The sequence below is a fragment of the Coenobita brevimanus genome, chromosome 56 (assembly GCF_032717465.1).
Source record: "Coenobita brevimanus isolate Jiangsu-jjx chromosome 56, ASM3271746v2, whole genome shotgun sequence".
Taxonomy (NCBI): domain Eukaryota; kingdom Metazoa; phylum Arthropoda; class Malacostraca; order Decapoda; family Coenobitidae; genus Coenobita; species Coenobita brevimanus.
Genome location: NC_137009.1, coordinates 23,391,833 through 23,405,665, shown reverse-complemented (window position 1 = coordinate 23,405,665; position 13,833 = coordinate 23,391,833). Strand labels below are relative to the sequence as shown.

General features: G+C 41.0%; 1 protein-coding gene across 1 annotated transcript in view; it reads right to left on the bottom strand.

The window, feature by feature from the left end:
- Positions 1-1,120: 1,120 nt before the first annotated feature.
- LOC145401661 (glutamate receptor ionotropic, delta-2-like) overlaps positions 1,121-13,833 on the bottom strand; it is a 49,571-nt gene continuing 36,858 nt past the window's right edge. Inside the window, exon 5 of the mRNA XM_080273851.1 lies at positions 1,121-1,342. Coding sequence (XP_080129977.1) covers positions 1,121-1,342 — 222 coding nt within the window. The remainder of the gene's footprint in view (positions 1,343-13,833) is intronic.

Sequence of the window (13,833 nt, the reverse complement as noted above, 5' to 3'; positions counted from 1 at the left end):
GACAACCAAAACAAAGGGGAAAAAGTAACTCGTGGCCAGTTTCATCGAAGGCAGGGGTCTCAGTGCAATGTGTGTGTGTGTGTGTGTGTGTGTGTGTGTGAGAGAGAGAGAGAGAGAGAGAGAGAGAGAGAGAGAGAGAGAGAGAGAGAGGAGGGGAGGGGGCATAGGAGGGAGAATGTGGTGAGTAGTCAAAATGTAACTGGACAGTAAAAGAAACTCATTTGCATTCCCAGTTCTCTCAAGGCAACAGAAACGTAACTGCCAAGAAAGATCTAGCGAGTAAAATTAGCTTTATAAGGGCATGTTCTCAAAGTATGATGAAAACTTGCCAGCATATTTCACTTTCCTTCCTCATAATTCGGAACACCAACTCTCAACACCCGCATCCCAGTGCATCAAAGGGTGGACAGGGGCGTGCCATGCTACACCGACGAGAACACCATGTGGTTGACTAATATTGTATTGTTTTCTTTTACTCATCATTTAGACTCATGATTTCTCCAATTGTACAATTGGAGAAATCATGAGTCTAAATGATGAGTAAAAGAAAACAATACAATATTAGTCAACCACATGGTGTTCTCGTCGGTGTAGCATGGCACGCCCCTGTCCACCCTTTGATGCACTGGGATGCGGGTGTGGAGAGTTGGTGTTCCGAATTATGAGGAAGGAAAGTGAAATATGCTGGCAAGTTTTCATCATACTTTGAGAACATGCCCTTATAAAGCTAATTTTACTCGCTAGATCTTTCTTGGCAGTTACGTTTCTGTTGCCTTGAGAGAACTGGGAATGCAAATGAGTTTCTTTTACTGTCCAGTTACATTTTGACTACTCACCACATTCTCCCTCCTATGCCCCCTCCCCTCCTCCCTCTCTCTCCCTCTCTCTCTCTCTCTCTCTCTCTCTCTCTCACACACACACACACACACACACACACACATTGCACTGAGACCCCTGCCTTCGATGAAACTGGCCACGAGTTACTTTTTCCCCTGTGTTTTGGTTGTCTGGCAATCCTGAGTATGAAAAAACTCAAGTTTGTGGCAAATAATAATAACCGAATGACTGACTGTAGATTATGACATATATCCATAAAAAGAGGATAAGATAATAAACGATTTCAAAACTTTTCATCCTTAACCTCAAATGTATATGAGTCTTTGTCTGCTTTGTGAATACCTGCCTTAACCTCCTCCACACCATACTTCAGGTTGGACCCAAGGAGCTGCTGGAGAGTGTCTAGCGGTGGGGGAATGAAGGGCACTGCTAAATTGCTGGTGAGGGAGGTCTTGTAGTGGGTCGTCACCAAGAAGGCGTACAGGAACCAGAACCCAAGAAACACCTGGGGAAAGTTGGCAGCTGCTACACTTCTTTCAAAGTGATGCTGTCAGTAGTCTTCATTACCTCTTATTTTCTATGTATTTATCGTTTGCATTTTTACATGCCACCAAATCAATGTGTAAATATGAAATTTGATTAGGAACTCGGCCTCGTGACATCATGATATATTAAATGAAAAACAGATTATAATGGTAGTGTACATGTGCGTGCGTGGATGAGTAAATTAGGAGTGAGTCGTCCTGTCTCGGCTGCCTCCCTCCCCTTTTCTGGGGGGGGGAGGGGAAACAGCCAAGGTATATATGTAGATAATTTTATGAATTTGAGAGACTCGACACTCAGCAGTTTGTAGTAACCTTGCAACCATCGATACAAGTACAATAGATTATGTGATGATTATAAGCGAAATATTTCCAAATTGCAAAAAGTGTTAGTATTAATGAAGCATAAGTGAAAAAAAAAAAGTTTCTACTCCATTATTTAATTAGAAAACGGATAACATTAATAAGTACCACAGCTCCCGGGTGTGGCCCCAGCTTCTAAAGTGTCAATTAAGAGTATGTCTTTATGTGTGTGTGTGTGTGTGTGTGTGTGTGTGTGTGTGTGTGTGTGTGTGTGTGTGTGTGTGTGTGTGTGTGTGTGTGTGTGTGTTTTGTGTGTGTGTTCTTATCTAATTGTTCTTACCTAATTGTATCTGAACAGGAATGTGTCAAACTCGTACTATCCTGTGTATTAAATCATGTTTATCATACATATCCTTAAATTTATGAATCGTTTTGGCACACACGATTTCATTCGATGAGCATTCCATTGATCAAAATTGCCCTGTTTGGGAAACTGAATTTCCTTACGTCTTTTGGACCTCTCTTTTATGTAGTTTTTTGCAGTGTCCTCTTGTTAATACTTCCCCATAGGTTATATACTCATTTATGTCTATTCTCTTTCCCTGAGATGCATTTATATAACATAATCATGTCTCCTCTTTTCCTTCTCTCCTACACTGTTGCTAGATTCAGTTTTTTTCTAGTCTTTCTTCGTAGCTTAGATCCCTTAAGCATGGTACCCATCTTGTGGCAGCCACTTGTACTTTTTCAATCTTATCTATGTGGTTTTTGATATAAGGATTCCAAACTACGATGCATACCCCAGGGTTGGTGTGATGAATGATGATATTAGCTTTTTCAGTATGTCTTCATTTGTGTATGTGAATGCTATTCTCATAACTATTAGCAAGATATGTATAAATGTCCATACCTTCTCATTGATGTGGTCAGCTGGAGATAGCCTGTTATTTATATTCGCTCCACGATTCTTCTCTGTTTCTGATACGTGTACAGTAGGGTTGAACTTCCTACCTTATAATCCCAATCTGGTCTTTTTTCACTTTTACCAAATTTAATTACATGAAACTTGTCCACAGCGAATTCCATTTCCCATTTATTTCTCCATTCATGAGGTTTATTTAATTCTTCTTGTAGCTCTCTGAAAGCGTGTGTGTTAGTAATTCTTCTTTGTATTTTTGCACCATCAGCAAACATATTTAGATAGCTTCATTTTCCAGTGCTACTATGTCATTTATATACACTAAAAACATAATTGGTGCCAGGAGTGAGCCCTGTGGAACTCGGCTAGTCAGTTCCCTCTGTGATGAGTAATTACCCCTTCCTACAGTTCTCAAATCCCTTCTTCTGAGAAAATCGTGTATCCAACAGTACAGGTTGCCTTGGATTCCTCCTTGATGGCACAGTTTCCATAAAAGTCTTTGGTGCAGTACTCTGTCAAATGCTTTCTTGAAATCTAGATAGATACTGTCCACCCCTCCTCTTTTCCATAATATTTCTGCACCTTTATTATAGACAGTAGCTTAATAGATTAGTAACATAAATTTTTCCCTTTCTGTAACCGAACTGCCTTTCTGTTATCGTGTTCTTCTAGATGGTTTACCCAAACGTTTCTTATCAGCTTTTCTGGTATCTTACTTACAGCAGTGGTTAATAATACTGGTCGGTAGTTGTGTATAAAAGATCCCATCTTCCGTAATGCATTGTGTTTTATCTTTAATTTTGGTTTCGTTTCGGATGTAGCTGCAAAATAGCTTAGGTTGATCATGAATTTTATTTATATGTGTCTTCCTCTCACTGTATTTGGCCTTCTCTCCTTTTTAGTGTATAATCATTTCTTGCCTGTTTGTTGTTGTTATATGCCCTCTCACTATTGTGTCTTCTGTATCTATTACACAGCAAGTATCTTTTTTTCCTTATTTTTTTTTACGCTGTATTAAACCATTTCTTTAATTTTATTTGTTTCTTTGTTCAGTGGGATGTAATTTTGGACTTCTGTTTCATAAAATTCACAGAATTTTCTACATATAACATTTAAATCTTGCCCTCTAACATCCTTTCCCCAATATATTTCTAAGAAGTACTTCTTTAGGTCATGGTAGTTACCCTTTTTGTAATTTAGGCTCTTCTTGTAACTCTCATTACTGTTATTTATGTCATGTGCAATCATGAAGTTGCAGTGTAATACTACATGGTCACTTTTGCCCAAAGGAGGGTGATATATTATAGTCAATAAAATTCTCTTGCCTAGTAAATATATGATCAAATACTGATGGATCATCAAGTCATTTTTTTTCTGGTGTTTTCTTTTACATGTTGTGTTAGGAAAAACTCCCAACACTTTCATGGCTTCATGCATGTAAAATATTCCAATTTATATTTGGGTTGAAATCAACAGTTAATATAATTCTTTCATATTTCTCTTCCATTCTATGTAGTAATGCACTTAAACTCTGAATTGAACTCTCTGCCAGGTCTTCATATTCGCTTCTTTCACAAATGTTTGTTTTTGGTGGCATGTATAAATTAGCCACATTTGCTTTCCCTTCAGATGTGTTAATCTCTACTGCAATTATTTCTGCTTATGAGGGTATATGTAGCTTTATTGCTTTGACTTGTAGATTTTCCTTTGTTAATATCATAATTCCTCCTCCTTTTTTTTTTTTTTTAATTCTTATCTCGTCTTCAGATACTGTATTTCCCTAGGTTTAGGGTATCTTTTGATATCCTTGGGGTTAATTTTATTTCAGTTTGGCTTATAATATGTGGCTCTTTTTCCTTGGTATAGTCTTTCATCTATAATAATTTAGATGCCATTCCATCTACATTTGAGCACATGAGATTAATCATCTTGTTTACATATTTGCTATACCTTAAGTCTATCTATCTATCTATTACCAGACGCCTCAATCCCGTTTGGGGTGGCCACAAACAAATCACCTCCAAGTCGCACTGTCCCCCACCATTTCACTGCCCTGCTCCCAACTCACACCCCCCTCTCTCATATAACTCTCCACCCCATCCCTCCATCTCATCCTCGGCCCCCCCCTCCCTCTTCCCCTCTCCACCTCACTCACATACACTCTCTTCGTCAGTCTTTCACCCTCCATCCTCTCCACATGGCCAAACCACCTCAGTGTGTTCCTCATAACGCTTCCTATCACATCCACATCCACACCACAACGCTTCTTTATATCCTCATTCGTCAGCCTGTCTCTCCATGTGACTCCACAGGCTCCTCTTAAATAACTCATTTCCACTCCTCTCACTCTTGACTTGTGTCCTTCCAACAACGTCCAAGCTTCACTTCCATACGTTAGAGTTGGTATCACAATACTGGCATGTAGTAACTTTTTCACTTCCATGCTCACTTCCCTGTTTCTTATCACTGCTTTCAAAGAACCAGCAACCTTTCTTCCCTGCTGTACCCTGTCAAGCACTTCACCCTCCAAACCTCCATCCTTTCTCATCACACTACCCAAGTACTTAAACGTACTCACATTTTTCCAATTCCTCACCATCCAACCTCGCTGTACATTCACTGACTTCACCTCTCTCAAAGACCATCACTTTACTCTTCCCTACATTCACCTTTAGATTCCGTTTCTTACACACTCTCTCAAACTCATCCACCAAGCCTTGCAGCTCCCCTTCGTCTTCACTCAACAACACAGTATCATCTGCAAACAACGGTACAGGGAGTTTCCAAACACTATCCTCTCTCATCAGGGCCACTCCAACATCCACTACCCTACCTTGTACCTCTTTTATTACCCCATCTATGTACAGATTGAACAACCATGGAGACATGACACATCCCTGTTTCAACCCAACATTCAAAGAGAAAAATTCACTTAGTTCACCATCCACACGCACTGCAGCCTTAGCACCATCATACATACTCTTCACAGCATTCAACAACTTCCCATCTACTCCATATATTCTTAACACTTTCCACAATCCTTGCCTATCCACCTTGTCATATGCTTTCTCCAAATCCATGAAAGCCGCTTACAACTTCTTTCCCTTCTCCAGAAACTTTTCCACTAAAGATCTAAGAATGAATATCTGATCTACACAACCTCTTCCCTTCCTAAAGCCTCCCTGTTCTTCTCCAACTAATTTCTCTGTTCTTTCTCTAACTGTCAATAAGTATCCTACCATACACTTTTCCTATTATACTAAGAAGACAAATGCCCCTATGATTACCACACACTTCTTTTTCCCCTTTTCCTTTGTACAAGGGAATAATTATACCTGACTTCCAATCCTCCGGGACTCTACCTTCCTACCAGGCCAATCTGCACATCTTCCACATCCATTCTACTACTATCTCTCACCCATGCTTCAGCATTTCACTCCATCAATTCCTGGGGCTTTCCTCAATTTAACTTTCTTCATTGCTTCCACAACTTCTATCCTACTGATTTCTTCCTGTCTTTTCACCTCCCTCCTTCTCCCAGCCATTCCCCAGCCACTTATACTCGCATTACTTCCATCCTCTATGTTCAACAATTCCTTAAAGTGTTCTCTCCATCTGCTCACTTCTTCTCCCTTCTCCACTAGTAATCTACCATTTTTATCCTTCACTCCCCTGCCAACTTCACTTCCACCCTGTCTTACTCTTTTCACCTCTTTCCAGAACATTTTCTTACAGTTCCTCTACTTTACACTCAAATTCCTTCTAAATTCCTCATCCACTCTCTTCTTACTCTCTCTTACTAATCTTTTCACATCTCTCTTTCTTTCTACATATAACTCACTCTTCCGCCTCTCAACTTCTTCCACGTCCCTCTTTCTCATCCATTCATTGTATGTTTTCTTCTTTTGTGCCACAGCCTGTCTCACCTCTTAAGTCCACCACGCTGTTCCTTGCACCCCCCTCTGTCTTCTCTTCCTTCCACACACCACATCACATGCTGCACATATTTCTTCTGTAAATATCCTACACACACCTTCCACGTCTCCCATCTGCTCCAATTCATATTTGCCCAATTGTTCCTCCACTTCTCTCTTATACTCTGCCTTTTTCTCATCCTCTTGTAACCTTTCCACTCTCCTTGCAACTACTCCTTCCTCTCGTCTTTCCCTTCTTCTATTCCTCCATCTTACTTGAATTCTAATTCTGGCCACCACCAAGTAGTGGTCAGAAAGTCCACTCCCCCAACCTCTATAAGCTCTTGCATCCATTACACATCTTCGCATCCTTTCATCCACACACACATAATCAATGATTGCCTTCCTTTCATTCAGTTCACCACCCACCCTTCTCATCACTTGCCATGTATACCTGTGGATCATTTTATGCCTGAAGAGGGTATTGGCTATAACCAACCCCCTCCCAGCACAAATGTCCACTAACGCACTCCCATTCTCATCTATCTCAGCAGGCACATCCCACTCACCAACTATTCCATCCACCTTCACATTTCCAACTTTACCATTCATATCACCGATCAAAAACACTCTCATTCCTTCGAAACTTTTCCATGCACACTTCTAGATTTGTCCAGACCTCTTCTCTCACTCTTCTAGCACGATCTTGCGTTGGCGCCTACACACACACAATAGCCCACATTGGTATTCCAACTTTCAACTTTACCCACACAATCCTTGACCCAACTGATCCATACTGTCTTATGCTCTTCTTCCATCTTTTACTCACAACTATACATACTCCTTCCTTTGCCCTCTCATTCTCACCTACTCCTGCACATATACCCCATCCATACGCCCATTCTCTCACACTTTCACCTCTCCATTTTGTTTCAGTTATTCCACATACTGTACATCCACTTTCGCACCCTCAAGCACCTGGACAATCTCTCTCTCTTTCACCTTATCATTCGCTCCTCTTACATTCCATGTACCCATTACCAAGTCCTTTGTCCGGTCCTGGGTCGTCATCATTTGGTCAGTTCTTGTCCGAGGCTTCTTGTTTGTTTTTTTAGTTAGTTGTTTTCCGGGAAGGGGCACTAACCCTCCGCCAACCCTTTTAGTCGCCTTTTACGACAAGCAGGGATACTGGGGCAGTATTCTTGAAAAAAAACCCTACCCCCAGGGGTAGGGGGGTTTATGTACCATTTTCATTCCTGCAATCTAATTATTTTGTAAAATAATTTGCTCTTCTCTTCCTCTGATCTTTCCTCCTGCTTTGTTTTTGCTTCCTTCCTCTTCTCCCTTAGTGTTCTCAATTCCTCTTGAGTTGAGCATCTTTTTATCCATATTTTTAAAATTTCTCTGTTTTCATGAGTCTGCTGGCATTTTATAATATTCCCCTACAGTGTTTGCACTCGGAAAGGTTACATTCAGGGGCATTGCCTTACTTCTGTCATATTTCCCTAGCCTTTTATTTTCTTCTATATCTTTATCACAGATATCCTCTGATACTTGCTTCAGTGGGTTCATTATATTTTCCATCTCCTTTTTGTCCCTTGAGATTCTTTTTAATTTTTTCACCTATGCCACTAATTACTGTAGATTGGTTAATCTCCACAGCTTCCCTGATTAGTTTTGGGTTGTTTTTATGATTTCTTTCACTTCCTTTCTTACACTTTTTTCTTCCACCTTTGTATCTAAATCATTCTTTACTTTCACCTTTTCATCCTACGTAGTTTGTACCTTATCTTTGCCATTTCTCACCATTTCATTTGCCTGTGTTATTTTTTCTTCAATATTGCTACTTTGCTCTATGAGACTGCTTCCTTGAATGATTTTCACCTTATCATTTCTGAAATCACCCATAATTCTCTCTTAGTTGACAACTGCATATACCATTTCACTAGCCTTCATTCTCGGTGAATTTAACGCAGTTGATCTGTTGTTTGCAGATGATACTGTGTTGTTGAGTGAAGACGAAGGGGAGCTGCAAGGCTTGGTGGATGAGTTTGAGAGAGTGTGTAAGAAACGGAACCTAAAGGTGAAAGTAGGGAAGAGTAAAGTGATGGTCTTTGAGAGAGGTGAAGTTAGTGAATGTACAGCGAGGTTGGATGGTGAGGAATTGGAAAATGTGAGTACGTTTAAGTATTTGGGTAGTGTGATGAGTAAGGATGGAGGTTTGGAGGGTGAAGTGCTTGAAAGGGTACAGCAGGGAAGAAAGGTAGCTGGTTCCTTGAAAGCAGTGATAAGAAACAGGGAAGTGAGCATGGAAGTGAAAAAGTTACTACATGACAGTATTGTGATACCAACTCTAACGTACGGAAGTGAAGCTTGGACATTGTTGGAAGGACACAAGTCAAGAGTGAGAGCAGTGGAAATGAGTTATTTAAGAGGAGCCTGTGGAGTCACGTGGAGAGACAGGCTGACGAATGAGGATATAAAGGAGCATTGTGGTGTGGATGTGGATGTGATAGGAAGCGTTAGGAGGAACACACTGAGGTGGTTTGGCCATGTGGAGAGGATGGAGGGTGAAAGACTGACGAAGAGAGTGTATGTGAGTGAGGTGGAGGGGGGAAGAGGGAGGGGGAGGCCGAGGATGAGATGGAGGGATGGGGTGGAGAGGTATATGAGAGAGGGGGGTGTGAGTTGGGACCAGGGCAGTGAAATGGCGGGGGACAGGGCGACTTGGAGGCGATTTGTTTGTGGCCACCCCAAACGGGATTGAGACGTCTGGCAATAGATAGATAGATAGATTGTTCATCAGTTGTTGTGGCTTTTTTGTTTATTTCCTTTATAGATTTTTCATTTTTTCCATCCTGCTTGCATTGCTCATTTTTTATATCATCGATTTCCATTTGAAAAGTTTTCTCTAGTATATTTACATTTTCAGCTAACTTATTGTACGTTGCCTTTTCAACCGTTTCTGGGTAGAAGTGTGTGTGTGTGTGTGAATATATCCTGACTAATGGTAAGTTGGTAAGTTCAAAATAAAAGTAAGCGATGAAGAAAAGGGAGTGAGACTCATCACCCTTCCCGCAGAGAGCCAGAGGTAGCCAGAGAGGGACTGGCTGAGGAAGGAAGCCAGGATGAGCATGAAGGCTTGGGAATCCAGGAGGCAGGAGGAGGAGACAGTGGCTTGAATTTGGTAGAACACATGATAAAGCAGAATTCCACCACACACAGACACCACCACACACACCCAAGCCTTCACTGAAAGGAAAGTGTGTAGAGAATCTGCTGTATATATCCTATCAAAAAATAAAGATAAAGTACACTAATGGAAAGGAAATGAATGCCACCACACAGAAATCACCAAATGCACCCACACCTTCATTTCAAGGAGAGTTTAATAGGATGTATTGTCTAAATGAAGACTTTGGTGGACTAAATGCAATAGAGAACCGATAGTGCAGAACCCCATTGCAGACAAACACCATCCCACACGCTCATACATTCATTCCACTGGAAGTTTAATAAGTTAATGTGCAATAGAACAAACTGATATACATAGATAATTATTTGCTGCAGAAATCTCATCCGTTGTATACATCACCACACACATTCAAATATCCATTTCATTCTAAATACATCAAATTAAGTCTGCAGTAAAGGAAGTAACTGAGATTGGCTCATGTAAAGGCAATAATATAAAGTGGCACAGGAAGAGATTTTGGGACATAGTATATTTTTAAAGGAAATAATTAAATGCAACTCAGTGGCCACTACAATTGTTTGTTGTGCTGACCTTATCTCTACGAGGAGCATCTTTCTGCGTGGTTTTGTATGCAAAACCAACAGATCATTCATCCTCAGCTATCTGCTTATCAAATCCATCCACCTACGTCTTGGTCTATCACGGTACTCAGGAGCAATGGATCAAGACAAGAATGGCTGGACAGTATATGTGAGTGTGTGACCAAAAGATAAAGGGTGTCTGAAGGTTTTGCAGTCATGTACTGTCACCAATGGAAGCAGGCTGGTGAACCACCCTTCATTTTTTTCTTTTTTCGGACTGGAAAACAGTGGCCTATACTCAGGCTCCTGTAGGTCGAAGAATGGTAATAATATTGAGCCCGGCTATTACCATCTGTATTCCGCACTTTACTCATGTTGAAAATGTATTCTTTGACCAATGTTGAAACTGTGTTCAACTGACTCACGCTTTGACTGTGTTTGAATTGTTTATTATCTTAAAGCTGAAGATACGTGACTCATGCTGGAATGTTACAAATTATTTAATAATTTTTTGCAAACTGATGTCAATATATATTAGTGTATATCCAATTGTGCTTAGCTGTGGCCATGTGCAAGTTATAGGTGTAGCCATGTGTAGGTGTAATAGCTGATGTCCATGTGTCCTAATGTGTGATGTCAGCTGGCGTCGGGCCTGGATTTTTGGTAACAAAGGTCTAAAGAGCTAGGGAGTGAGGAGCAAGCAGGCCAATCGAGTTAGTTCAAAGGCAGGGCTCAGACAGAGCACATCTGTAATCTTCTAGTCAAGAATAAAAACCGCAAAAACGCAACCAACTTTGGCTACAACCTTTTTTACTTAAAATTGGTATCAGTTGGTGGCAGTGCAGTGCTTCAACCCGCATTTTCACGCCTCCATCAAACTTTGTCAGAAACACTGCCGGTAAGCCGCACCTTGTTTTATACATAATCGTCCTGCCACTCCTGGTCCGTAGAAGTTGCCTGCCACACAATCACCCAGCAGTTGTACACTGGATCACAAAAGTGTCGGTGCACAACATGCGTGAAACATTTGGGACCACAGAACGAAGGTCACTGAAATATTAGTATCCGACCTACCACACGTTGGTAGCCCTGATGTCGGGAGGTGTCATATATCGCCAACTACCAATATCCTCTTGCAGACATATAGCAAATGTAATGTTTATATAGACAGACACTGATGATATGCAATGAGACGTTGCTAATGTCAGCAGTTGTTCAAACCGTTTCGGTAGGTATTGCACCCCCTGTGCACCGATACGTCTTTGATCGAATGTACTCTCACAGTGCCCACCATATCTTATACTACATGTCCTCGGCTTTTGCTGTGTGATCACTGCATTTACTTATCTGCAGGCTTACACCTGCCTGCTCGTCTCAACACCTCCTCCCTTTCATTGTGTGCAACTGAAGCGTGTGTGTCCAGCATCTTTATGATGAGATAAATATTTTTTCTCTCTTAACTCCATTTCTCTCTTAACACTCTGTGTGTGTGATTATCAGTCAGCGTCCAACCTCCTCACACTTATCGTCGCAGCCTAACAACCCAACCCACAGGCAAACCTTATGTCACTGCCTAGAGCCTCCCATGTCTTCAATCAGCATTCACAAAGATTCTTCCACCTAAGTCACCCGGACAAGTCAAGGTTGACCACATCCACACTCCACTCCATAGCCACGTCATCCAGCGACGGGTGTGTGACCAACCACAGCATTCCACTTTCCGGTTTTTCATCATCAGGCTTCTCCAGTCAACTCAACCGCTCTGCCTGGAGAGAAACTACACCACTAGCATACGTCCACGTCAAGACTAGCGTTATTCTGCTTTCTCCAATTAATGCATTCGCTCTCTTACATGGGAGGAGACGCCAGCTTCATTCTGCCCCAGGCCTTGGCAGAGAAAACTTCACCTCTTTCAACACTGACTGTTTCAGCGTTAGTGAATACCTTTGTGATTATTTCCTGGTACATTCTCACTTTCTTTGGAGATATTGCCTTCTCTAAACTGTGATTATTATCAATATTCGTTTCTGATTTCGTTCAGTTGATTACATTTTCCATTTTTATTAATCTTTTCTCCTATCTCTCTTTATTCACTCGTCATAAAATAGACATTTTGTTTGGCATAGTTTTCATTGTGCATAAATCATTTTCTTCCATATAATGTTCAATGTATATAATTCATACTCCCTGATATAATATTCATCGTATATAATTTATTTTCTTACTCGTAATTGTAATTGTGTACTTTCCTATCTCTCTCTCTCTCTCTCTCTCTCTTCCTGCTCAGACTCTACATTTATTCGTGACATACTTCCTTAAAGTTAACCTCTCCCCTATTTGCCAGCCAATTACGGATGATAGTGAAGATCATGACTGTGGTGATGATAGTCATATGAATTTGCTCCTTAGCGGTAAATCTTATGCGAAATCAAGTCTGACCAATCTTACTACCACTATTATTGATAATATTCCTACAACACATCATCCTAGTACTATCTCTACAACACCTACTATTACTGCTGTTGAAGAAAATCCAGATACTTATAATCCAGGTACTCTTACTCCTTCTTCCCAAAGTGACTCCTGATCGTCATTCTTCTTGCTCACCAACTAATTTTTCTTCAGTGACCGCCACCACTACTCCACCACCAACACCATCACTCACCTCCACAACCACCTTACTTGACCCTGCTGCCTCTTCATCTCCACTTCATGCAGTGACTGCTCCTCACCTTCTCAAAACATCGATAGCAAACACGGTACCCCCTCCACAGTCCATCTTTCTGGATGATCCAAACAGCTCCACATTCACAGGTAATGATAGCGCGGAATCTATATTCGATTTCCTCTACAAATCAGTACCGATATTGATAACTGGCAAATAACTACCATGCCACTGAAGGTCTCTTATCTCAGAAGCCAATTAGTTCAAAGCAAAACGCTCATGGGTGCCAGGTTACAATCTGGTTACTTCGACCGTTAGACAGCATTTGATGAATTTTGCAAAGCATTAATATAATTTTATTGCTCTCATACTAAAGTAGGTTCCCTCATTGCATCCTCCACTTTCGTTAAAAACATGAGGGATGGCCTGAAAATTTCAGTAAAAGATGCAACATTATATGAAGCAGCAGCCATTACAGATGCTACCAGTTCTGAGATAGGCCAGCTGTTGCAAGATACCCCATGGGTATCTCATGTTGGTGAGAATGATGTTATAAACTTAAAAGATTTTTGTCTTCTAACCCCGAAAAGACAGGCATCGGAATGTTTTGACATACGCTCAGGACAGGCACAATCGCCGGGCACGATATGGTGGGGAAGTTTGTAGGGGTTGGTAGTTTGGGGTGAGGGGGGTGATGATTACATAGGATTACATAAGAAAGCAAAACAGCAACTGACCTTATGGTCCTTTTGAGGCTGCTTCTTACAGGGGAAACTATGACTACAAGATCTAACTCTACATGCTGAAGGATAAGGATTGTAAAGCAAGAAGGCTCCCCCCACCCCCAAACCCTCCATGAAAAAGTGGAAAAAAAAA